The sequence below is a fragment of the Cyrtonyx montezumae genome, unplaced genomic scaffold, assembly GCF_038088225.1.
Source record: "Cyrtonyx montezumae isolate F1298 unplaced genomic scaffold, pur_monq_1.0 scaffold_30, whole genome shotgun sequence".
In the NCBI taxonomy this organism is placed as follows: domain Eukaryota; kingdom Metazoa; phylum Chordata; class Aves; order Galliformes; family Odontophoridae; genus Cyrtonyx; species Cyrtonyx montezumae.
In genome coordinates this window covers 2382171-2408155 of record NW_027072035.1, presented here as the reverse complement: position 1 = coordinate 2408155, position 25985 = coordinate 2382171, and the positions used below count along the sequence as shown (strand labels likewise).

The window sequence follows — 25985 nt, the reverse complement described above, 5'->3', positions numbered from 1 at the left end:
CCACACTTTCCTGTACACCCGATCAATCACTACCTTTTCTGTCTTTTGATTTCACTTAGTCTGTGACTTTGAATTCCATCTGTCATAACTGTCCTTTACACCGGGACAGATAGTATGTGGTGTTAGATCATTGTATGCTGAATCCAGTTTTGTTCCATCACCATAGCTCTCAGCATAGTCTTTAACAGTCCATTGTACTGCATTATTTTCCAAGAGGCTGGTGCAATATACCCACTCAATACCATGCTGTTTGGCCCAGGTGTCTCTGAGCTTATTTCAGAAATGATTCTGACTCAGTTCTTTCTAGGGTGACGCACCATTAGAAGATTTGCTTTTCAAGTATAGGATAGTATTTCAGGTGGTGGCATGGGGAATGTTTCCAGACATCTGGTGGTTGATTCCACAGTTTTTAGAACATAATACTGTAATGGATTTGTGGGAATATGATATATTCCGTCTGCCAGTACTCCCCATATTTATATTTCAATCACTGTCCCCCATACCAAAGAGGCTTTACGCACTTGGCATGTTTGACTGCCGTGCATTCAAACATTTTTCCCTTTCGTGAATAACCTTTGCAATAGTGTCCGTGGACAAGTCCACCTTTCAGCTACAACCCCATCCTCATATTCCATCTCTTCGTTGTTGGCCTGAAGTGTTATGGGCCCACTGAGCTAGAAATAGTTAATCCTCATGTTGCCAGTCCAGATCTATCTAAGCCACTTGTATTCTAGCCTAGACCACTTGCTGGTTGTTTTGATGTTCTTCAACAGCATGACCTTTACATGTGCATTTAATGACATAGCTTTACAACCATGCTTTCTATCCGGGCAGCCACATCTTTCTGCAGTGCAGCAGCCCAAATGGGTTTGCCTCTGCACTGCCAGTTATTTTTCCACTGCTGTGAACATCTCTGCAGGCCATCTCTCACTATCCATGAGTCAGTGTGGAAGCAGAACATTGTCTGCTTTTCTCATTCAGAGATACCTAGAGCCAGTTGGACGGTCTTTACTTCTGCAGATTGGCTCAATTCATCTCCATCGGGAATTTCTGCAGTTCATCACATAAGTCTTCAGACATCAGCCTTCCACCTCCAGTGTTTTCCTATGATATGACAGGCCCATCAGTGAACAAGGCATATTGCTTCTCACTCTGGTGATTTACTACATAGTGTATGCTCTTCAGCATGCATTGTCTCCTCCTTTAATGATATTCAGAAATCTTTGCCTTTGGGTTAGTCCATGATCACTTCCAATATTCCTGGGTGACTGGGGTTTCCTATTAAAGCTTGAATTGTGTGATCAGCACAAATTCACTAGTTGCATGATGTGCAGAGGGGGACCCTCTCTTTGAACATCCAGCACAGCCAGTCAGAGTACCAAGAGAAGTCATGTTTCAGTACTTCCAAAGCAGATTAGACCCCTTTATATGCTGCATTCTCTCTTTTTTAGTTGAATGTCAAGGACCTCAGATCTTCTATATCCCTGACCCTAGAACACTAGAGGATGACCTCAACTGGTGCTTTCTACAGGAAGCTCCAGGTGGAGTATTCTCTCTAGCTGCAGTGTAGATCGCATTTTTTTTTTTTACATTTTGCCTGACCAGACTGGCCCAGAAGCTACTGCCTGAACTACCTCCTGTTTAATTTGTTTAAAGGCTTCCTCTTGTTCAGACATTCTTGTGAAATTATTCTTCTTACAGCTCATTTAATAGAATGGTTTACAGTAAGACTGTAATCTGGAATATGAATTCTCCAAAAATCCAGAACACCTAAGAATGGTTTGTGCTTCTTTTTTTCTAGTTGGCAGAAACATATCTGCTATTCTATAGATCGTATCTGTAGGGATCTGATGGCATCCAACATAACTGACTCCACTGAAAAGATGTGTGAGAAACTCAAAAAAGATGAAGATTTTATCTCTTCCGGTCTAAATACAAAAAGCTGATATTAATTGCTAAACTGTAAACTACACTTTAGCAAACTTTCTCTTCTCGTGCCCATCAGTAAAAATCAAGGCAAGACAGTTTGTTTTGGGTCAGTTCAACCCACAGTGTTTTGGATTGCTACCAGAGCACTGTCCATAATGCATCCTGAAAATCACAGTGCAGAGAAGGCTCTAAGCCTGAAATAGATTATTAAGTTAGTTTAAGCAACCAATTAAATAAATGCATTTTAATGCTAAAACAACAACAACAAAAAAGTGTTTACACAATCTGTGAATTAAAATCTAACTTGAAACTCGGTTTGACCTAAATTGAAGGGAAATTTGCTGAAATAGGCATTCTTTGTATGACAAACTGATTTTATTGATTAATCATTAAAAGAGACTGTAGAAACACTAGAACCTGAATTCTGCCAGAGTTTCAACTCCAGTTCACCCTTAGTAAATGTTTCTTTAAAATAAAAACATATAACTCTAAAAACTTATAACTCAGTGCTGACACAGTACACACAGCCATACATTCACATAAATATAACAAACTCTACAGGCACCATTTAAACTTCTGAGTTATAAGTAGATAATATTGCTCTAATGATATTTACATACTATCTATTCTCCCATAATGGTATGTTTCTGGAGCTATCTTTGTTTTTATCACCTTAGCAGTGAATGGTTTTCACTGGCATGTTTATAAAGGAAGCACAATTAATTTTCTAAACTGTCCCAGAGGACTCGGTTTTCACTACTGAAGAAGCATAAATAGAACAGAGCAGAATATCTCAAGCTAGAAGAGACCCACAAGGATAATCCAGTCCAGCGTGACCCAAAATATTACAGACTATAGCAAGGTTTTCTTCTAGTTAAGTAACAGTTTTAAGTATTCCAAGACCATTTGTTAGCTTGCAATAAAATGATATAGTAAAATGTATTTTGTTTAGAGAATAAGGGATCTTCTGTGAACAAGATCAGTTATATTTTAGGCTCAGGAGGCAACTGTTGCTCAAGTTACATCTACAGAATTGTCTGTGTAGTTTCTGAGTAACATGCATTATTTTTTCGCTGTATTTTTAACTAAAGTATAGGGGTGTGCTTACTGTACTTGTATGGAGGCTATTTAAACAACTGTTTTCCCTTCATTCATGTCTGCCTACTGTAGTACTCATAGCTATATTCTCAAGACTTATTGGAGCATTTAAAAATGAAAAGCTTGACATACATTAACTGCTAGTTCAGCGCAGATAGGGAACGATATGATTAACTTAATTATTCAAACATTTTGAAAGAAAAAGTAGTTGATAAGAGGAGAGAAATGTTAGTGGGGTTATTTTATCTGCCATTATTGTTACTTGGTCAGTATCAGCATAACACTCTTATTGTTATGGTAAGCTTAAAACACATAACTTCTCAAGAAGATGTAACATTTAGAATATTTCTACTTTTACATTCCTAAGTATTTTCAATCTCTGACTTTTTTTTCTGTACAAAAATATGCTTAAGTGATTATAAAAGAGAAATATTCTATCAAGCACAGGAAAGCTCTAGCGACATTTCCTCCTTGATCAGTGATCCAAACCACTGTGATTACAGATTTAAATTATGTTGAATTAAATTTGCCATGGTTTAATAGAGTTGCATTTAGGTCATTAATAATTATCAGAAAGGTTGTATTTCAATGATAGGAACAGAAAAACAAAAACAAACAAAACAACAACAACAACAAACCCAAAACAACAACTCTTCTTTAATTACTAGAAAGAAAAAAGTTAACTCAGGACCTTGTATCTGATGGAGAAATATTCAGGCTGGCAGCATCCATAGGCGTCTTTAAGTGAGGGCTGATCTGGTTGCATGCTGTTGAAACTTGATTAGCAGGAGGCGAAACAGGTCCCAGCTGCTGAACTGTCATGGGACTGCTGGTGGTCATTAGATTGTTGCAGCTGCTTTCTCCAATAAATTTGCACTGGTTTCCATAACCAAGACTTCCTAAAAGTGAACAAGGCAGGTTAGTATTCATCTCTCATGAACCCATAATAAGGTTGCAGAACTCACATTGTTTCTACCACACGAATAGCAACTGCAACTGAGTACAAGTACATGAAAATGAAATGGAAATTCAACACGAGGATTCTGCAAACTTCTTCAAACACAAAACACTTCTTCAAACACAAAAACAAAAAAAGCAATGTCACTGACAAGATTTGATAAATCATGCACATCTATTTATGTACATGGGCTAAAAAACAGGTATCATGGATAAACACTGGAAAAAACACCACTGAAATACTCAAGAGCAAGAGCAGCACTCAACTGAGGGGCTGCCAAAATCATAACAGGCCTCTCTCTATGAAATGAGAGAGAGATCAAAAGGAGGTTGCAGGAAAACCATCTTGTATTGTGCAGAACCTTATAGCTCTAAGAAAGTGGAAGTCATTCCATCACTCCTACCACTAGCTATCAAAAAAGGAAGGGGACTACAGGCATGCATGAAAATTGCTCCTCCTGCAATATGTCTGGTGTGACAAAGCACACTTGATGCATAGTTACCCTGGCAGAAGAGAGCTACAGCTGGGACCTCACATTCCTCAGAGGCCTGGGGAGAGGACTTTGAACTGGATCAGAAAAGCATCCTGGACTCCCATTAGAAGGCCCCAATCTGCTCTTAATCACTGCTGCCAAGACTCAGAATTGATGGCTGTTACACAGTAGCAAGGGACAATTATATAAGACTACATGGAAAGTGGGACACTCTCCATGTACTTTGCGATCTGACTTAGGCAGTTAAATTCGCCTGAATATCCCATAAAAATGAGTTGAAGTTTAGGACACGATATAAGTTGTTGCTGGATATTGGAAATAAATAATTAGACAACTATTTCTATCATATTTGGAAATAAATAATTGGATAATTCTCATTTCTAGAACCTTCTCTGTGTTCAGACTACTTCCCAGAGCAGGATAGCAGTGTCCAAACAAACTTAAAGAATTCAAACATTGTGAAAGACAGAAACTGTTTTCCTTTGTCTCAAAGTTTGCTTCGTAAGCCTTTTCTGGTGTCAAGACTTTGACTGATAACTGCTGGTTATCTAGATGGGTGTTATGGTGCCTCATTGTCTCTGCTTATGGTTGTAAAGATAAGCAGAAATAGGGGCAGATAGTCTTTTCTGGGGGGGTATGGCTTGGAGAAGCTGACCACCACAAGAAAGACAACAATGCTTCTGCATGGCAATGAAAGTGACATCCGCTGCTGGCTTATCTGTTGGGCCAGACATGTCATACAAACAAAGAGAAAATTAAAAAAATACTGAGAAATGAGGGATAAAAGGCCTTCACTGAACTAAGGATTCTGGTGGAGAAGAACTCCCAAAGAAAAATATCTTTGAGGAGAACTCCCGAAGAGACTTAGGACGGACCCTGAGGCCTGCTTGCTGCCATCTCCCATCCCCAGTGGTGACCTGACAAGTTCCTGAGATCAACTACAAGCCTCGCTGGATCCACAGTGGTGATTATATCTCTCTTGCTTTCTGCCAAGATTCCTTGCTTTTCACCTCTTTTCTATCGCCCACCTTCCTTTCCCCATATCCATAAGCAACTAGTATTTGTAATAAACTGGTTTGGCTAATATTTGACCTGTTGTGTCTTAATCTCACGCCGAGTATACACATAATCACAGAACCTCATCTCACTCCTTTATATTGGAGCGTGACAAGCATGTTTTTTTTTTTTTTTTTTTTGCCAATTAAATCTACTTTTGACTTAGGTGTACAACTCACTCATTTGTCCCAAGAGTTTTCAAATGGCTTGAGAACTCCATAAAAAAGTACATTAAGACACTCATAACCCTCATAGTCCTAGGAAATGGGTTAATCTGAAAATCTATTATTTGCTGTAGCAATTTCAGATGATAGCTTCTATTAAAAAAAAAAAAAGAATAAAAGACCAAGACCTGTTTCGAAGGTCTATACCTTCTCAGTTTCCTCTTCTCTTTGACTAACCACTGATTTCTCATAAGTACATACATGATCCTCAGATCACTGGGATCCAGACTGTCCTTTAAAGAAAACAGAAGTTGAATACATTATATACTGCCAAAACATACTTCTTGGGATGAAATATGTCAGTGCTTTTTAACATACACATCTCACTCACTGCTAATATTCAAAGACATAAGTTAAGAATATTGCATCAAGTTGAAAAATTAAGCATAAGGAATGACAGCAACATTAGGGAACCTAAACTGAAATTTAACCGGAAGGGCTGGCAACTTCCAATGCAAAGATATTTTGTTTTCTTTCCTATGCAGTAATTTGCACTTTGAGCTCACTACAGCTGAATCAGTGCTACTCAGTAGTTGCTTCCACAATATTAGAGGTTGCTAAAAGGAAAGCATCCTGCAAAATTAAGTAAAAGGCATAAACTGACCCTAGTAGTAATACGAATGCTTCCTCATGTTATTTCAGCATGACACATTCTCATCACATAAAATACACAGTGCTACATAGTATACTTATATATGTGGGCACATTATATTCAGTCAGCTATTTTCAAGAAAGATATTGTCTTTATCTAGAAGCAAAGACTTTCTATGTCAATGCATATGTAAGGCAGTGAAGCATACTGGAATAACATAGAAATCTGCACCTACAGTCCAGAAGGCCAACCGTACCCTGGGTTGCATCAAGAGAAGCATGACCAGCAAGTCAAGGGAGGTGATTCTGCCCTTCTGCTGAGAGAACATGTGCTCTTCCAACTGGAGATGATAAGGCTCCAACGGGAATCTTATAGCAATCTTCCAGTACCTAAAATGGGGCCTATAGGAAAACTGGGGAGGGACTTTTACAGGATGAGTAGAAATGGCTTTAAACTGGAAGAAGGTAGGTTTAGACTAGATTTTAGGAAGTAATTCTTTACTGTGAGGGTGGTGAGATGCTGGAACAGGTTGGCCAGCAAGGTTGTGAATGCCTCCTCCCTGGAGATGTTCAAGGCCAGGCTGAACTGGGCTTTGGACAATTTAATCTAATGGAAGGTGTTCCTGCTTATAGCAGGGGTGCTGGAACTAGAGGATCATAAAGGTCCATTCCAACACAATCTGTTCTATGATTCTATGATTGTTTTGAAAACTCAACTGTTTTTGACACTGAAATACAGCTGCAAAGCTTCTAAGGTTGACTGCTTAGAAGATAGAAAACTACTTTTTAACATGATAAAAAGCTGTTCTGATTCTTCCTTAGATAACCTAATATCCTTCACACAAAAGCTACTTTCTACAAATTTTTATAGTAACTATATATATATTATCAAATCCAGAAAATCAAAAGTCTATGTATTTTTCTGATTTTCATTTTGGGACAGGCTAACTTAGTTCATTCAAATGACAATCCACAACCACAGAATTAGATCATTACTTATACATGATTAAACATGAGCTTGTTTGAATGTAGATATCAGAAAGAAAAAAAAATCTCCAAACAAAATGAGAAAAGGCAGTAATGTCAATCCAGTATGGTTATGATTGAAACTGTATCCTCAATACATCCCAGTTTCTCTTGCAGCTAGAGATTTTGCTCTTATTATCAGTACATAAACAGCTCTCACAGAGAAGCTCAAGATGAAAGCCAAAGATAGTCTGTTCACCTGTCACTGAAATGGAAAAATGAGAAACAGAGTACTTCAGAGAGATTTTATTTCTGAGATGATAGACAAAACTTGTATAGAGCTCTGGCCCTAACAAACATTTTCCAAAGCATTTATCCGATTCAGGAGCAGAATGAAAAGTTTTTACTCTTTATGTCATTTAAAAGCATTTGTTTTTATGGAGAAAAAATGACAATTCTTCCAATTAAAAGGAAAAGAGAAAGAATCAAGAAAGATACTATCATCACCTCTCACCATTCAGAGACTGTAAAGTAAAAGACTAGTGCTAGCAAAGTCGTAATATTTTATTAGCAGTTTTACATAGGTATTTTTATGCTACAAGACCACCATTAATATCTCACTGTGCTCTGTGGGTCACCAAGCAGTATTAATTTGATGAGGCATGGGCTGAAAATCACAGCAAAGCCATAGCACAAGATACAAATCTTATGCTGGCTTTGATCCAGCTATAGGAGAACCAAGTAAATCTTAATGAGTATGAAGTGAAATGGAAGCAGCATGAACACTTGAGATGGCTGGTGAAAGGTAAGCTGCCATAAACATGCTCGCAAATTTTGAATAAACTTGACCAGCCAGCATGTTTAGGTCCTGGATGAGCATTTGGCATGATATACACACAATGCTAGAGGAGCCCTCAGTCCTGAAGCCTAACAAAACTGTGTCAAAGAAGGAGCACTAGGAATTCCTTAAAGTCTTGAATTCACATAAACTGAGATGAATGAGAAACTCTTTGGAGGACATCAGATTTTGAGTGACACTAAAGATTAGAAAAATACATGGAACCAATATTTCAAATGAGCAAAATAATTGTTATACACAAAGATTTAAGTAGGAGGTAGTTTATAATAAAGGCAACAGTATTGTAAGTCAAAAGAGGAGAAGGAATATAAGCCCAAGATGTATGATTGGAAAAGATGCAGATCATTAGCACATCATTTATTCCACATAAATTTATTACAGGCATATTACATTAACATATAAATACGATAACTAACAGTAATAGATGATGAGTATAAACAGTAAAAATATTTTATAGAAATACTTGGAAATACTTCAATCAACTTACTTCCTCATTCCTTTGTTTGTCTATTTTCCTTATTTATTTTCCATAGTTGGTTAATAGGTAAGCTTCACTCATTCTTGACATGCAAAAGTTTTTCATCACAAAAATTCTGAAGAATGTTCAAAGATTACAGAAAAATAATTAGTTTACTTTAGGTACACTGATTTTCATCTTAATTCATATCACTATCATATTTTTTTGGAGAAGGAATCCAAAATGAAGTTTCTAAGTAAACACATAATAATGTGCATTGAAAAACATTGTTTCTTTACATAATTTCCAAACCAAGAGTAGTAACTTGTTAGTTCTGTCAAGTAACTCATGTTATAATATGAAACTGCTTCATCTAACCTTTGTAATTGTAAACTATGCTTCCTACGTATAAATGATAATATAATAAAAACATACATTAGCAAAAAAAAAAGCACAGCCAGCTGTCAAATGGATGTGATTCTCTACCTCTTCTCTGCTCTCACTAGAGTCAGCCTGAGTACAGCATACTGTTTTGCGTCTCCAGCACAAAAAAAAAGACATGAACCTGTTAGAGTGGGTTTTGAGGAGGCCACAAGTTCATTAGGGGGCTGAAGCACCTCTCTTGCAAGGAGATGCTGGGAGAGCTAGGGAGAGCCTGGAGAAGAGAAGGCTCTGGTGAGACATTATTGTGACCTTTCATATATACATTGAGATCTTATAGGAAAGATGGAAAAGATTTTTTACCAGCATCTGTAGAGATAGGACAAGGAGAAATAGTTTTAATTTGAAGGAGAATACATTCAGACTGAATATAAGGAATGAAGGTAGCAAGACACAGGTTGCTCAGAGATGCTGTGGATGCCCCATAAATGGACGTGTTCAAAACTGGATTGGAGGGGGCTTTGAGCAGCCTGATCTAGTGAAAGATGTCCCTGTCCATTAGAGGGGAACTGAAACAGGGTAATCTTCAAATGCCCCCTGATCCTTGTACGTGCGCCACATAAAATTCCATCAAAGTTATGTTAAGTTTGAACAACTCTTATGTAGAAAACAATCTGCAAATCATCACGGCACAAGGAAATTACAAAACCACTACCCTTAAAAAGCAAACAAAAAAACACTCTATTTTTAACCTAACATTCTGGATTTGAACTTATCTGACAATTTCACTTAACACTTAGAAATAGCTAAGGCTTGTTAGTAAGAAATTTCCTCTAAAACCTCAGGCAGTGAGGACTCCGGACAGTGAGTTAGAAAGACTATTATTCTGACTGGTATTGGCAATTCCCAGGTGTGTAACTGTTCACAAATGCTTAATCTTCACAATCAAGAAAAATAATCTGGAGGAAATACACTGATCAGAATTATACAGCCACATTGTATTATGAGAAAATATTATATATGCACTGTGAAAGCTCTTCATGCTTTGAACATTTTACAGGTAGTTTCTTTACTATCAGAGCATACTTTATAAATTAGCTTGCACTAATTTCCAATGTTATTTGCCATTCATTGTATGAAGTAATTGAGCGTGAACTTTCAGAAACTCTACTATGAGACAAAAGAGACTGACAAACCACAGTTAAAAACAATGCCTCCCTTCAAGTGGAACCATGGTAAAAAATTATCCAGAACTGACCGGTGAAAACAATACCTCGCAGGTAATTAACTCAGCTGGTTTAAAGCAGACAGCAATGAGATCACCTATGGAACAATTTAACCACGGAATTCAATCAAATGAAAACAGTGGTCTCTTAATGGCTAAACTGAGAATACATTATGAAACAGCTGGGCTCAGGAAGGTTTCAGGTGAAAACACTGTAAAACAAAAATTTTCAATTAAAGATTTTTACAGTATCTCATAACAAATTGAATCAGTTTTCTTCATGAGGAAAACTTCCCATTTATTAAAAAGCTATCTTGAATGCTGTTTTGTTTTCCTATTTTGCATAAAATGTAGGAAGTTATCAGTTAACTACTGCACAAACCAATGAATGTTTAACTGGACTAAAATATAAATGTTCTTGTTGTAATGGGTAACTCCTTACTTATTATAAGTAGATTATTTTGTCCTACTTCTCTTTTCCTTAAAGGATTTCATATACTCATATGCTTCTGCTGTTGTCAATGTTAAGACTGTATAAAGTATGTGTTCTACTGAAGAAAACACTGTTCTACATCTTTGGTCTATGAAGCTACTTCTCTATAGTGTTTTACTCATATTAGCTTTAGTAGGTTTCTATCTGCTAAACTCAGTCTGATCATGTAGTCTGACTCTCTGAAAAATGAATACATAGAAGAGAATTGCAATGGAATTAGAGATAACACCATCTATTTTCAATCCCATTTTAAAAACACTCTTTGAATCTAACCTAAAGGAACACAGATCATATGTCTGTATATGCACGAGAACACACTGTTGGCTTCTTTCAAATGAATTGCAAGTGGCAAAATTTAAGAGGCAAACACACACACACACACAAAAAAAAAAACCTATTGTTCTTACTTCCTGATACATTAGGTATGGTATGACTCGAGATAAAATCTGTAGAGAAATACTTTGCCCATTAGGCAAAGTTGCACTTAATTGAAAATTAAAGCTGACTGATTTCAGCAGTGGTTTTAGAATACTTCTTCACTGATATCACCTGACAGCAATGAAGCATTATCACGTACTAATGAATCACCACAAAGACACTACAATGCAGGATTAGGCGATCATTACCTGGATGAGAGACTTTTGGAAAGAGTTAATTTAATTTCAACTTCTGTAAAATCTGCACTAAATTGGAAGGGAAATATGCCTCCCTTGTGAAGAACAGACAAGTAAGGAAACAACACAGAAAAACATTTCTCCAGATCCTCTAAAAACTTTCTTCTTATAATTGTTCAACTTTCAGTAAGCTGTTTTTCATTATTCCTTCTTATCAGAAATACATACTTACTATTTTTACATTCCATTCCTAAAGTTCTTCCCCTAATTTTAATTAAATGATGCTCAAATGAGATATTTTCTACACATTCTTTGTATTTTAGAAAATGGTAGGTACAATCTCCGCTGTCGGTAACCACGGGCATGTGAAGAACACTACTGAAAGTACAACTGAAGGAATGCATCCTGACAACATCCACCCTGTCCACCACATATCTTTTGACTTGCCACTATGTTAACCAAGCTAATTGTAGCATCCAAACACTGCCTCACATGGAGGCAGTTTTGTATGGATAGTGAGCGAAGCCAGGAACAGAGATAGTGCCCATCCTTCCTCCAGGTCCCTTCTCTCTTCTACCACTGAGACACAGGGCACCAGCAGAGCACCAGGAGAATAAATGACAACCAGCTGAACAGTGATACTAAATAAGAACAGGTGGCAAATAGCATAGGAAGAACTGCAGAAACTGTCTCTTGAAGTAGGAACATAAGTGACTTGCAATAACATTGTTTGCTTTTGTTTCCAAGAATAGGTCAATTGTTCAAGGATAACTAAATCACACTTTAAAAATTGCCTTGTCCCTGAGTTTCTGAGCAGTATAAAGAAGCAATTTTCTATCTTCCCTTGTACTAAAAACTTGATACTGTTTAATGTTGTTTCTCTTAAACGATAATGTAAGAATTTTATCCTAGTTGTCAGTTTAACTAGGCAGAAATAACAAGCCCACATAACGTACGTATTCTAAGAAGCTTTGTACTCAGCTAATTAGTTTAACTGTTGCTTTCACGGCTCATTTAAAAGTTTCATGCTTCATTAAATACCAATGCATTTTACAACATCAGAAAAACTTTTCAGTAAAAATACAATTGTTTTTCTAAGCAATAATCTTGTTAACTGATATATACATTTCAAGCATGTCTATCAGACATAATCAAAATCTGAATTTCTGCAATGGCAGTATCTCAAAGCATTATGCAACTCTCACTCCGCACACAACAGGAAACTTTTTCTTCTGTCTGAAAAAAGCACTTAGAAAGAAAAAAAAATACAATGTTTTCGATGCATGTTAATTTAATCATTTTAAAAGTTACTACACTGGTCTCTGGTTGTTTCACCTTCATGACAATCAACTCAAATATCATGTTAGCTGTGATTTTTGTATTTCTACAAAAATTCTACAAAATGATCTCTAAGTAAGAAACTCAGAATGGTATGTCAATAAAGATCAGAGATTATTAACTGTTATAAAGTTGTGCTTACATATGTGGAATACACCACACTTTCTCAACTCAGAATATATGGAATTATAAGAAATTACTCCTTCAGAGGCCATCTGCATGATCTCTATGACTTCTCTGGAAATATCTTCTACTGTTTGCTCAGCTAGTCTTGTATGAAATATACAGTCAGCAAAGACATATAGCAATAACAAAATGACAGCCGTTCTTTTTAAAAATCTTATTTAAACTGGTTTTCAGAGGAAGCCACTAACAAGATTCTTCATGCCACAGCCTATTTAGGTTTCTTAAAAGCTGAAAATTTATTTTATTATAACCCAATCAAAGCTTTTAACTTGTCCTTCCATTTATTCCTTCAAAGCAATGAGAGGCAACCTCTGGGAAAATTAGACCAACAGCCACAATTATTTAAAATTTATACTGTCACTACATGCTTCCATTCTTCTCAAAGCTTTCAATATTCTTCTTCTAATGTTATTATTTAATTAACCTAAGGCACGATAATTAATTGAAATTTCCCACGTCCTTTGTTTCTGTGACCAAAAATAGAAGATCAAAAAAGAGTTCATTCCTTCTAGTCAAAGTGAGTACACCTACACAAAACCAGGGCAATAACAAGGAGGATTAAGGTCACTTTAATGGCTCAGGTTTCACAAAGACAACTCCAGTCCATGCCTTGAGCATTCTTGTCAAACCTGATTTCCAGAGAATTACTTCTTAACCACAGTTTTATAAAGAAGTGGCTGCTGTGTTGGCATGGTTTGGCATCCCAAGTTGGCTACTGACTAAAGTCTCATTTGAAGTCACAGGAAACAATACTGACATACCAACATACTGGTGAGCACATATGCCTGTAAGTGTTAAAAAGAATTATACATGGATAAAGGGATAGAAAAGACAAATATATGTGCCTTTTGCTCTGAGCCGAAGCACCTTTTTCTAAGGAGAGAAAAATACTCAAATATAACCTCCACACCTCTACAAAATAAAGCAATACTCTCACTGGGTTGATGGAGAGAATGTACTGTGTAGGTAAAAGTAAAATGCTCAAAACTGATGATGTAATTTTTTTGAAGACTTAATCCTGCTGACTTTCACTGAAATTAAATTCCCAAGTATAAAAGTCTTTTTATATAAACAAAACCTCACTATATAAGCTGCTTCTTCAAACTCCCTTCACACAGCAGTTCAGTTATTCTTCTTCACTGAATTTAATACCAGTTTCCCTAGTATTCTGGTGCGATTTCCATTGAATAAAGATTTTAAATGCCTGGTGTTATTGTGAATAGTATATAAATCAGCACATCTTACAGGCAGCCATAGCTGTTTTTCACTATTATTGGAATCCATACTCAGCTTGAAAACCATATGGAAACCATACTCAGACTCTTCATTGAATTCATTTAACAACAAATAAATTTGCTGTCAAGTAATAATGAGATAGTCTGCAAGATGAAGACACAAAATAAAGACACTTCCACTTCCATAATACTGCAGAGACTACACTGTGCCAAGAGAGAAGAGTTAAAAAGTCAGTAACCAGAGAAATAGCTACAGAATATTTTTTTCTGATATGATTAGCTCCTCAAGCAACATTAAATAAATAAGTCTGCATAAGTAGATGTGAATGAACGTTGCCAGTCTGTGGTTGGCAGTTTTCAATGCTTAGATGTGGATGGACAGATGTCCAACCAGCTATTCTCTCACTCCTCTACTTTAACAGCATAGGGGTAGAAAGAAGTAGGGAAAAGAGAAAATGTCAGGTTGAAAAAGTAAGAAAAAGCTGTGCACAAAAGTAAAGAAAAAAAATATTATTCAATACCTTCCATCAGCGGACAGATGTCCAGCCACTTCTTGGGAAGGAAATCCTCAGTACACATAGCAGTCACTCAGGCCTCACAACAAATGCTGTCACCACGCATGTCCCTGCATCCTCCCTCATTTTTCTTAGCTTCTATTGTTGAGAATGATATCATATGGCATGGAATAGCCCTCCCGCTAGCTTGGGCTGTGTCCTGGCTGCATCTCCTCTCAGCTTCTTGTCCATACCCACACCAGACTACTGGCATTTTGGGGGGGGGGGGGGGGGCTGCTACAAATTGAAGAGGTAGCCTTGACACTGCAAGCACTGATCAACAAGAGTCAAAACATTGGTGTGTTATCAACACTGTCTAGCCACAAATACAACACACAGCACTATTTGGGAATGCTCTGAGGAAAATCAACTCCATCCTAGGCAGGCCCTGTACACTAGAATAAACCAAAGAGATGTCAGAGGTCTTCTATGGGACAGACAAGTGTGTGGGAACCAGAGGAACAGGCTGGGGGAGAAAAGCACTGCTGAGAGTGTCTGGAGTTCAGACATCACTCCAGATTTCAAATTTACTTGTGAATAGATTACTTGAGTCAATGGTCAAAAAAGGAATGCTTTTCCATAATGATTTTATTTTTAAAATGTGTGAGAAAAAGGAACATTAAACATTAGACAGGTATTAAAAATCCCATTATATAATCAAAGAACACAGCCACAACATTTCTTATGGTTTTTCACATTACAGTTTAAGAAATGCAAGTCATTAGTTTCATAACTAGGGGTGCTGTACCACTTTCAGGAAACAGCAAGAACTACACATGGGAATTCTTGAGAGTAGTGATAGGACAAGTTGTAATGTTTTTAAACTAAAAGAGAGAAGACTTAGGTTTGATGTTAGGAATAAATTCTTCACTTGGATAGTGGTGAGGAACTGGAACAAGTTGCCCAGAGAAGCTTTGGATGCCCCATTCCTGAAGGCACTAAAGGCCAGGTTAGATGGAAGCCTTGTCAGCCTGATCTGGTGGGTAGCAATCCTGTCCATGGCAGGGGGATGGAACTGAATGGTCTACAACATCCTGTCCAGTCTGAGATATTTTCTGGTTCCATGATACTGTATTTTCTCTATAATACTTTAAAAGTCAACATCTGCTTTCACAGCACCGTTACTCAAAGTTTTTTGATTTTTTTTTTATAATAGCAGGTGCTTTAAAAAGATTATTTCTTCCTGACAAACCCCAGCAAGGTAGAATTCTTAGGCTCAACTGCAAACTGAGCTAAGGGTTGCAGGCAGCCCAAGAGAGTCTGTTTCTTGATGCATTTACTTTCCAGAAATTATATGGACTATATCACTACTTCTTCCTCTTCCTCCATCAGGTGGAATGAGTAGGAAGGATTGCCCAAGATACTCTGAAACAAAAAGAGTGACAGCAGTGACTCTGCAGTAAGCCAAACACAGAGTGGGATGTAAATGTGTGAGGTAAATTGTTAATTCCCCAGAACTAAGTAGATCCTCAAACACAATCTGTTCTCTGGGCTGTTCCAGGAGCACTTCACCTCCATAACAAAAATATGGGGATAAGCTGTATGATGGAAACCCACCTCATCCAATTTTCACAGAGAGAAAAAGTTAGGACAGTAACTATCTCACTTCATATGTGTGGAAGTTCAAAGGGAAGTGTAAGCCAGCAAGCAAAAAACTTAGAACAACTGCTCAAAGACTCTACAATGAATCATAAAATCATTAAGGTTGGAAGAGACCTCTGACGTCATCAAGTTAAACCATCAGCCCATCACCACCGTGCCCACTAACCATGTCCCTCAGTGTCACATTTTCACTGTTCTTTAAAACCTCCTGGGATGGCAACTTCCCCACCTCTGTAAGCAGCCTGTTCTAGAGCCTCATCACTGTCTGAATGGAAGTTTTTCCTAATATCCAACTTGAATCTCTCATCATTCTACTGTTACCTGGCAAAAAAGGCCAACCCCTACTTTGCTACAGCTTTCTTTCAGGACATTGCCAAGACCAATGAGGTCTACCCCGAGGCTTCTCTTCACTAGTCTGAAAATCCCGATCTCCTCAGTTGCTCCTAGTAAGACTTGTGCTTCAGATCCTTTTCAGCTTCAGTGCCCTTCACTGGACATGCTCCAGGGCCTCAATGTCTTTCTTGTAGTGAGAGGACCAAATGTCAGTATTTAATCTTTGCTTTTAGTTTTGTGCTGGCCAGATTGATGCAGTAATATCTTAGACTTACTATTGTTTTTCTAAAGGCATCACAAGTTGTGTAAAATTATACACAAGTTTAAGATGCTCCCTTATGCCTTTCCAAAATAAGCATGCATAATATCTCAATTCACCTCTGTAGCAGAATTTTGCCAGGTACATAAGCCAATTAGATAATCTTCCTTTTGGTAGCTCTTCCTGACTGTCCTTGGGATCAGAAGAGAAACCTAGCCACTGAGACTGCCCTGTCTAACCTGCAAGGTAACTTCTTTTTAATCTCCCAGGTGAATAGGCAGGAAGCATATATCCTGAGACTGTGACTTTCAGCTTCAAATGGCTTAACAGTTAGAGATATTCCAAATTTGTCAACAATAACAAAGTGGTTAGATCCTTTCACAATTTCTCCTGTCAAAAGTCAGATGCTGAAATACAAAAATCCTCAGTATTTTCTGCAATGCCAAATAATGATATCCTTTTAAAGAAACTGTCAGGCTGTAAATTTTTATTTCTATGCACAGCCAGTTAGCTGTTCTGAGGTCCCTATGGCATCTGATCCAAAATAGGTACCAGCCAGTTTTAAGCTATTCCTGACCTCATGTTAACAAGAACAAAATTTTCATCAAATTATTTATGAAAAAGTTCTCAGGTTTTTGTTTTATTTTCATTACACAAGAATAAGTGCAACAGAATACTAGCCTGGCATAACAAATATCTGCAACACTCACAGTTTGTTTAACTTTAAGTAAACTTGGAGCAGGTTGCCCAGTGGGAGTGTGGATGTCCCTCCCTGGTGGTGTTCAAGGACAGGCTAGATGAGGTTTTGAGCAGCCTGGCATAGTGAGAGGTGTTCCTGCCTATAGCAGTGGGGTTGGAACTAGATGATCTTAAGTCTCTTTAAACTCAAACCATTTTATGATTTTATGTGAGTGCCAAACAAAGGAATAGAATATACTGCCTATATCCATACCTAAGAATGTATGGGAAACTAAACCATACTGCTTTTTATGACTGGTAAACACGTTTCATCCACATGGGGCAAAAAACAAAACAAACAAAAAAAATCCAGCAACCCATACGTCTTTAACCGTGCCAGTTCTTAAATCAACAATTCATAAGCAGGCAACTATAAAGTATCGAGTTTTCATTACCATCTTTTGATCTTCTCTATGTTTTCTACTCTTACGGTCATCACAAAATGTTCATGTAGAATAGTTCCCTGTTTTTAACAGGCTTCAGCTGAAGGTCAGTAAAAACAAACAAACAAACAACCACATATATATATTTCTCAATTTATCAACAGGCTAAATCAGGGTAATTCATATAACACAGTACACAGGTACAGTCTGATCAGAATAGCCAAACATCTTGATCATACCCAGTGAAGTAACCACTTAAAAAGGTTCATAGGTTCATAGGTTCATAAGGTTGGAAAGGACCTACAAGATCATCTAGTCCAACCATCCTCCTACCACTATCCCTACCAACTACTAAATCAAATCCCTTAGCACCTCATCTAAACGCTTCTTGAACAGCACTAGGGATGGTGCCTCAACCACCTCCCTAGGCAGGCCATTCCAGTGCCTGACCACTCTTTCAGAAAAAAAATGTTTCCTCAAATCTAATCTAAATCTTCCCCGGCGCAACTTGTGGCCATTCCCTCTCGTCCTGTCATTACTTATCAGGGAGAAGAGGCCCACCCCCTCCTCACCACAATCCCCCTTCAGGAAGTGGTAGAGTGCAATAAGGTCTCCTCTGAGCCTCCTCTTCTCCAGACTAAACAATCCCAGCTCCCTCAGCCGCTCCTCATAAGACTTGTGCTCCAGACCCCTCACCAGTTTTGTTGCCCTTCTCTGAACATGCTCCAGGGCCTCAATGTCCTTCTTGTAGTGAGGGGCCCAAAACTGAACACAGTACTCCAGGTGTGGCCGTACCAGAGCTGAGTACAGGGGGATGATCACCTCCCTGCTCCTGCTGGCTACACTATTTCTAATGCAGGCCATGACGCCATTGGCCTCTTGGCCACCTGGGCACATTGTCGGTTCGTGTTAAGCCGAGCATCAACCAACACCCCCAGGTCCTTTTCCTCTCTACATTCTTCAAGCCATTCTGCCCCAAGCCTATAGCATTGCATGGGGTTATTATGGCCAAAGTGCAGGACCCGGCACTTGGTCTTATTGAACCTCATCCCATTGAGCTCAGCCCAGCTATTCAGCCTATCCAAATCCCTCTGGAGGGCCTCCCTACCCTCCAGCAGTTTGACACATCCTCCCAACTTGGTGTCATCTGCAAACTTACTGAGGGTACACTCAATTCCCTCATCTAGGTCATTGATAAAGATATTAAACAAGATGGGCCCCAAAACTGACCCTTGGGGGACACCACTTGTAACAGGACACCAGCTGGACTTAACTCCATTAACCACTACCCTCTGGGCACGGCCCTCCAGCCGGTTCTCCACCCAGAGAAGAGTGAACCTGTCCACACCACGGGCTGCCAGTTTCCTTAGGAGAATACTGTGGGAGATAGTGTTGAAGACTTTGCTGAAGCCCAGGTAGACTACATGAACAGCCTTTCCCTCATCTACCTGTCTGGTCACGCAGTCATAGAAGGAGATGAGGTTGGACAAGCACGACCTGCCCTTGGTGAACCCGTGCTGGCTGGGTCTGATCCCTTTATTGCCATGCACGTGTCATGTGATTTCCCTCAAGATCATCTGCTCCATAACTTTCCCCGATACCGAGGTCAGGCTGACAGGCCTGTAGTTACCTGGGTCTTCTTTACGGCCTTTCTTGTAGATGGGAGTCACATCGGCAAGCCTCCAATCTTGTGGGACCTCTCCAGATAACCAGGAATGCTGATAGATGGCAGAAAGTGGCTCGGCAATTACCTCTGCTAGCTCTCTCAGCACCCTTGGGTGGATCCCATCTGGCCCCATGGACTTGTGGCATTTCAGATGGAGGAGAAGATCTCTGACTGTCTCTGCTTGGATCACAGGGGGTGCATTATGTGCTCTGTCCCGGACTTCCAGGTCAGGGCAAGTACTGTGTGGACAACTGTTCTGTCTATTAAAGACAGATGTGAAGAAGGCATTGAGAACCTCAGCCTTTTCCTTATCATCTGTGGTTACATTCCCTGCCAAGATCCCTGCCATTCCCTGCCAACCCTTCCCAGGTTATCTCTCATCAGTAAAAATTCTAAGGTATTTATGCACCTGAATCATAGCTATTTAATCCTATATGTTTAGATATGTTAACCTAAATAATGACATCATATTAAAAGAAAAGAAAACAAAACAAGACAAAAAAAAAAAAAAAAAAGAGATATTCATATGAGGTTTTTAACTTAGCCCCTGCTTTCTTGTTCACAATTCTTATGAAATTATTCATTTCTCCATTGATTTTTCTAATGAAAGAAATGTTAGTTTAACTATAACTGGTTGGGTAGTTGCAAAGGAAAAAAGGAGACTAATATCATTATTTTCTTCTCTTATTTTAACAAACTCCTCACATAGGACTCAGGCATCCAATTTAAAAGACTTATCTTATATATTGCTCAGACTGACAACTAATGAACTTATAGGTTAGTATAAGACAAAGGAATTCATGACAAAAGAGATCAAGTGGAAAGAATCTGCTCATTATTTGTTCTTATTTTGCAGATTTATTTATTTTTTTCTAAATCCAAACGCCTATTGGTTCTTTCTGGTTTAACAGTGTTTTACATCTTCTTAATCTCCACAGAAATCAAGGAGTTCATGTTTTTCTCAGACTAGAACTACCCAAAACAAGTAAAAGAAGAATATAGAAGGATTAGAATATCGAAGATTTCCTTATAGAAGGAAAAATTTTAAGTGATTTCTTGTTCATTTTTAGTCAATGAACATCCAGCACCTCACGTAGGACTTTACAAAAGCAAGATAATTCAGAGAGTATTTCTAATCGAGGATTTGAATTTTTATTTTGTTTTGTACTGTCACAGATTTCTCAATTCTATTTATAAATCACATTGTGAAATAAGATGCAATTGTTGAAGACATTTGTTGGAAAAAATTACTGATCAAATTTAATATACTGTTTACTGCAGTGAAGCATTAGGCTATAAAATACACTCTTCCTAAAAATACTCACACATTTTCATATACATTTTTTCCTCCATGGCTCTGCTGAGTTACACATTGCACACAGAAAATATTATAGCAAAGCCTTCTATGCATACAATGGCATATGATATTTATCAACATTCCAAACCACAGAACTATCTATTAATTTTCCTGTATGCACTTTCTTCTCACTGTCAAATTCACAGTGACTGCTGAAAGTACCAGAAAGGCCCTGCTTGCCCTCTTCCCAAAACAGCAGCCGTTCTGTCTGAAACACTAGGATCACTTGCTATTTCTCTTCCCTTACTTGCCAACAGGAGGTGCAAGAAGGGAAACTTAAGAAGGAACTTGACATGGAGAGACACATGTATGAGACAATGGAGCCTGGATTCACTAAGGACATGAAGCCATGCAGTACACCACAGGCCTGCACGGGCTGACTCATTGTGAACAAGACACTGGTGGACAAAATGGACTCCTTAGCAAAAGTTACCCCACCAAGAGTTTTTTCCCTAGTTCTAGTTCTTGCAGGCAAACATCAGCACTGTTCTGGCTGTTCTCTAGACTGAGAAAGTATTTAGAGCAAGCCATATACAGAAAGTGGAAAAATATGAACTCTGATTTAAACAAAAAGAAACAAAAATCCTCACACAAAAACTAGAGATGCAGAACTGTTTATGGTGAGTTTATTCCTACTTTATTTACGTGAAAACCCAAAAGCCGTTATTCACCAAACTGTCTTTCTAAGGCAGCTAACAATCAACTTACAAATACAAATTTAAAAACAGTGAAATCTATGGACATAGCTTTACACAGATTTGCATGCTGCCAGCAATAGTAAAACAGTTCAGAGTGTTTGTATATTTAATTATATGAACAAATTATATAACCAGGTTTTTTTTTTTTTTTTTGTACAGTGCTTTAGTGTATAAAAATATTTCTTTTTACAATGGTTGCTCATGTTCCTCAACATGAATGACATTTAAGTATCTTAGCTACTCCCTCTACTGCAGATTTGCAAGAACCTAGCTCAAAGTGATCACTGGAAACATGTGAAGAATGCCTGTAAATTTGTACCTAGAAAAACTTGATCAGTTCAGCACCTACTTAGAGTAGTTCTCAGCTGAGAACAAACTTTTTCATGCCTATACTTCTGTCCTGCCTCAACTCCTGTGTGTGTAAAATGAGATTTCCAGAAGTGTTGATACAGTTGTTTTGTTTTTTTTTAATTTCCTTACACTACTCCCAGACCTCAGGATCAGTCCAAGTGGCACCACTGCTACATGTATCTGAAAATGCCATTAAAGAAATGTGTGTAAGCAGCAAATTCAAGCTAAGTGTCATGTCAAGCTAACTTCACTTTCTTGAGAGGCTTTTGTGAAAACACAAGAAACAACAGAATACTTTCAAATACTTTCCAGATGCTTTACAATTCCTTTCACTGTGTTAAACAATTTCTTTTAACACTGTTTGTGTCAAGTAAAAGTGTCTTTTTTCTTTTTTTTTTTCTCTCTCGAGGCAGAGGTTCTACACCAAGTTTTATTGTCTTTTGAAAAGGAAGTATCATCTTCTGATAGCTACAGATGCTTCAGAGTGCAGTAATCTGGGTCCATGAATTTTGTTTTCATTGGTCTGCCTTGTTCTTTAGTGTACAAGGCCATAAGACTATCAAAATTAGTATTTCAAAGCAACAATGATAAGATGCAACATACAGTAATAGACTAACACATCTTTTTCACGTTTTCAGTGTCAAACCAATTTAAAACAAACTGTGCAGCAAAACTGGTCCTGTGGTGTTTGGTCTAGAGAAAGCCAGAGAAGTACAGAAAGTACAGAAAACAAAGAAATACAAAACTGCATCTTCCTGGTGCAGTCCAGAACACTGAGACACAATTCCTCACAGGTCTTTCCCTGAGGAAGAGCATTTCTGCAAAACTTTTCAAGTAATCCAAATGTTACACAGACTTGGTCCCCAGTATTCCTTTGCTGGTAGCAAGGCAATAAGCAGCATTTACCCCTTGTCCAATTGGCAGAATTGTTTTGCAGGTGAGTAAACTTGGGGCACACACACTTCATTCTTCTTCTCTCCACGTGTTTTCTTTCACACACTATGAACTCTGACATTCAAATGAACTTCAACCACTTTTGGTCTTATTGAAGGCAAAAAGTAAAGTAATATAAGGCATTGCATGGAAAAAAAACCAAACCAAAACAAAACGTAAACTTCTTGAGCAAGAAAAGGACTTCAGTTAATTAGATGACATAGTATTGTTATATCTGCACTGTATCTGTATCTTTCTGTGGCTGTATGTAAAGTTTGTATTTAAAACATCAGAGCAGTGCTGCTTTTTGCTAGTGCTGTCACAGTAGTTCTTCATCACCCTCTAAAGACACTAATAGAGACTGAAGAAGAACTTGAGCAATGGTTTTAAAAGTCCAAAAAACAAAAGTAACAATGACAGAGAAATACCAGAGTACGAAGAGGAAGGGAGAAGAAAAACTGGATGGAAAATAAAATAATCATTGGGAGATTAAAAAACACTCTGTTTCTTTTTATTTTACTGCATCTGTTGAAGGGCCACTTCCCTGGCAAAGCTTCTGATTTACAGAACCAGCTATGGGAAGCAATGACCACTAGTCTGTATCTTTACAGAGTCTCTCTGCCTGCCACAGGCACTGACTCTGTGGTGCTACAACTCTCTCTCTCCTGGAATTCATCCTGAGCACATAACGACAAAGAATAATGCTGTCAGAGTTTGAATGAGATTCAGCAACATCTGGAAAATGTTTATTAACATACATAGCCCGGGTGGATTTTAGACAAAAAGAGACATGCTGAAGGCATTTGGCAGATAAATGAGAGGTATGGCCGTAGGTATAGTATAACTATTACAGTACTTCTGTAATTTTCATGATATTTGGGAAGATAAACATTTTAGCAATGACAATGAGCATCTTGAAGAGGAATAGTTACTGAGAAAACAGACTGTGGAACAAAGAAAGAAATGATAATTTTCCAGGAAAGCCTAAAAGCATGAACTTTTTTAAAATAAGGGGAAAAACCTTATAACATGGTACTGCAATACAAAAATATAAAATAAAATAAAATAAAATAGCTGGGGTTTTTTTGTTTTTTTTTTTTTTACTTTGACTTTATCACCCACACAGCTTGAATCAATGGACTCTACTTTTCCAGCCACAAGTTAGATAGCTTAGATAGCTACACTGTTTGATTCACTTGTACTTAGGAACGAAGCAGCTTTGCATCTTGTGTTTTGAATTTTTGTTGAATAATTATGACCACATACATTTAAGATCTGTGGATATACTGTTATAAATATAAATAAATAGTTAAGAAGAAAAATAAGTTGTAGTAATAATAATAATATGTCCATAGTACAGAAGAGACATAGTCCTATTGGAGTGTGCCCAAAGGAGGGCCACAAAAATGATCCAAGGGGTGGAATACCTCTCCAATGAGGACAGGCTGAGAGAGCTGTGTCAGTTCAGCTTGGAAAAGAGAGGGCTCTGATGTGAACTGATAGAAGTCTTTCAGTATCTAAAGGGAAGCTACAAGAAAGAAAGGGACAGATTCTTTAGCAGGGACTCTGAGGTGATGGACACGGGGAATTGGTTTCAAGCTCAAAGAGTATAGATTTAGGTTAGCTATAAGGGAAAAGTCCTTTAAAGTGAGTATGGTGAGGCACTAGAACAGGTTGCCCAGACAGGTGGTTCATCACTGGGGACTATAAAGGTCAGGCTGGACCAAGCTCTGAGCAACCTCGTTTAGCTGCGGATTCATTCCCCTGAATGCAGGAGAGCTGAACTATAAGACCTTTAAAGGTCCCTTCCAACTCTGAGGACTCTATGATTCTATGATAATACTGTAAACTGTAAGAATATGGATCAGAAAACAAATGCTGATCTTTTCTTTCAACAATTCAAAATAATATTTAATAAATATTTGTAGTTGTCAAATTTATTATTTATATTGTTAATAATAAATACATTACTATTATATTGTTGCTATTTTTTTATTTAACTTCTGAAGAGATTTTTTTTTCCTGTTCTAAAGCAATCAGGGGCTTTCTAGAAGTTTAGAGATAGGATACTTATGGGAAAAGAAAAAAAAGAAAAGCTTCCCATAAGATCTTTTTCTTCCATCCTTTAAACTACTTTATTCTTTAGTAGGTGACTCCTCCTTGGTAGCTTATACACAGACACAATCAACTGTCTTTCAACACTATTTTACCACAGTAATGTAAAAAAGCGTCTCTTATGAAGAATATCATGTTATGAAATTTAACAGGAATCAAAGAATAGTGTAAAACTCTAAAACCTAACAAAAATTTCTCCTGTGCTTAAAAAACTTTCCAGAAATACTCTACACAGGCGTATTTTTCAAGATTCTGTGGAAGTTCAACATTTTCTAGTAAAACTCTTATGACCTCTCTCTGAAGGTAAAACAAACTTGTTCCAGCTAAGCTTCAGATTTACTCTTCGATAGAAAGAAGGTGTTACTGCCTAGTGGAACTGTCTGGCTGCACAGACCATTCTACCTCTCTATGTAAGTTAATAGAGCAGTCAAAAGATGCCCTTCACAATCTACAGAAAATTAAGATCCAAATCTACAAAAACAGCTTCAGTACTTGTGCACATTCATTAATATAATATGAATGAATACTTACAGCCAGCACAACTGAGCAAGCACTTGGTAAAGCTATAATCAAAAACTACATTTCTAATAGAAACACATCTATATTTGAATTACCCTTAAAAATTTCAGTTCTATTTTCTTTATATATATTGATAATTTCATCTTTTGTAGTTAGTGCTATGATCCTTTTCCTTCATTGGCACTTAAATTTACAGAGATTTCCATAATATAGTATTTTGCAGGTGAAGAGTGACCAGAATCTGTCATTACAATACCTTCCATATCAAGTAATAGTTATTTCTGTCAGAGTCAAAATTTAAAAACAAGAATTATTTAAACTTATTCCTCATACTACACATCATTGAAGTTTTTGCCTGTTCATTTTTCTACAGA

General features: G+C 37.6%; 1 protein-coding gene across 1 annotated transcript in view; it reads right to left on the bottom strand.

Annotated features, from left to right (window-relative positions):
* GLIS3 (GLIS family zinc finger 3) overlaps positions 1-25985 on the bottom strand; it is a 159590-nt gene that overhangs the window by 108857 nt on the left and 24748 nt on the right. Inside the window, exon 2 of the mRNA XM_065744177.1 lies at positions 3719-3926. Coding sequence (XP_065600249.1) covers positions 3719-3867 — 149 coding nt within the window. The 5' untranslated portion in view covers positions 3868-3926. The remainder of the gene's footprint in view (positions 1-3718; positions 3927-25985) is intronic.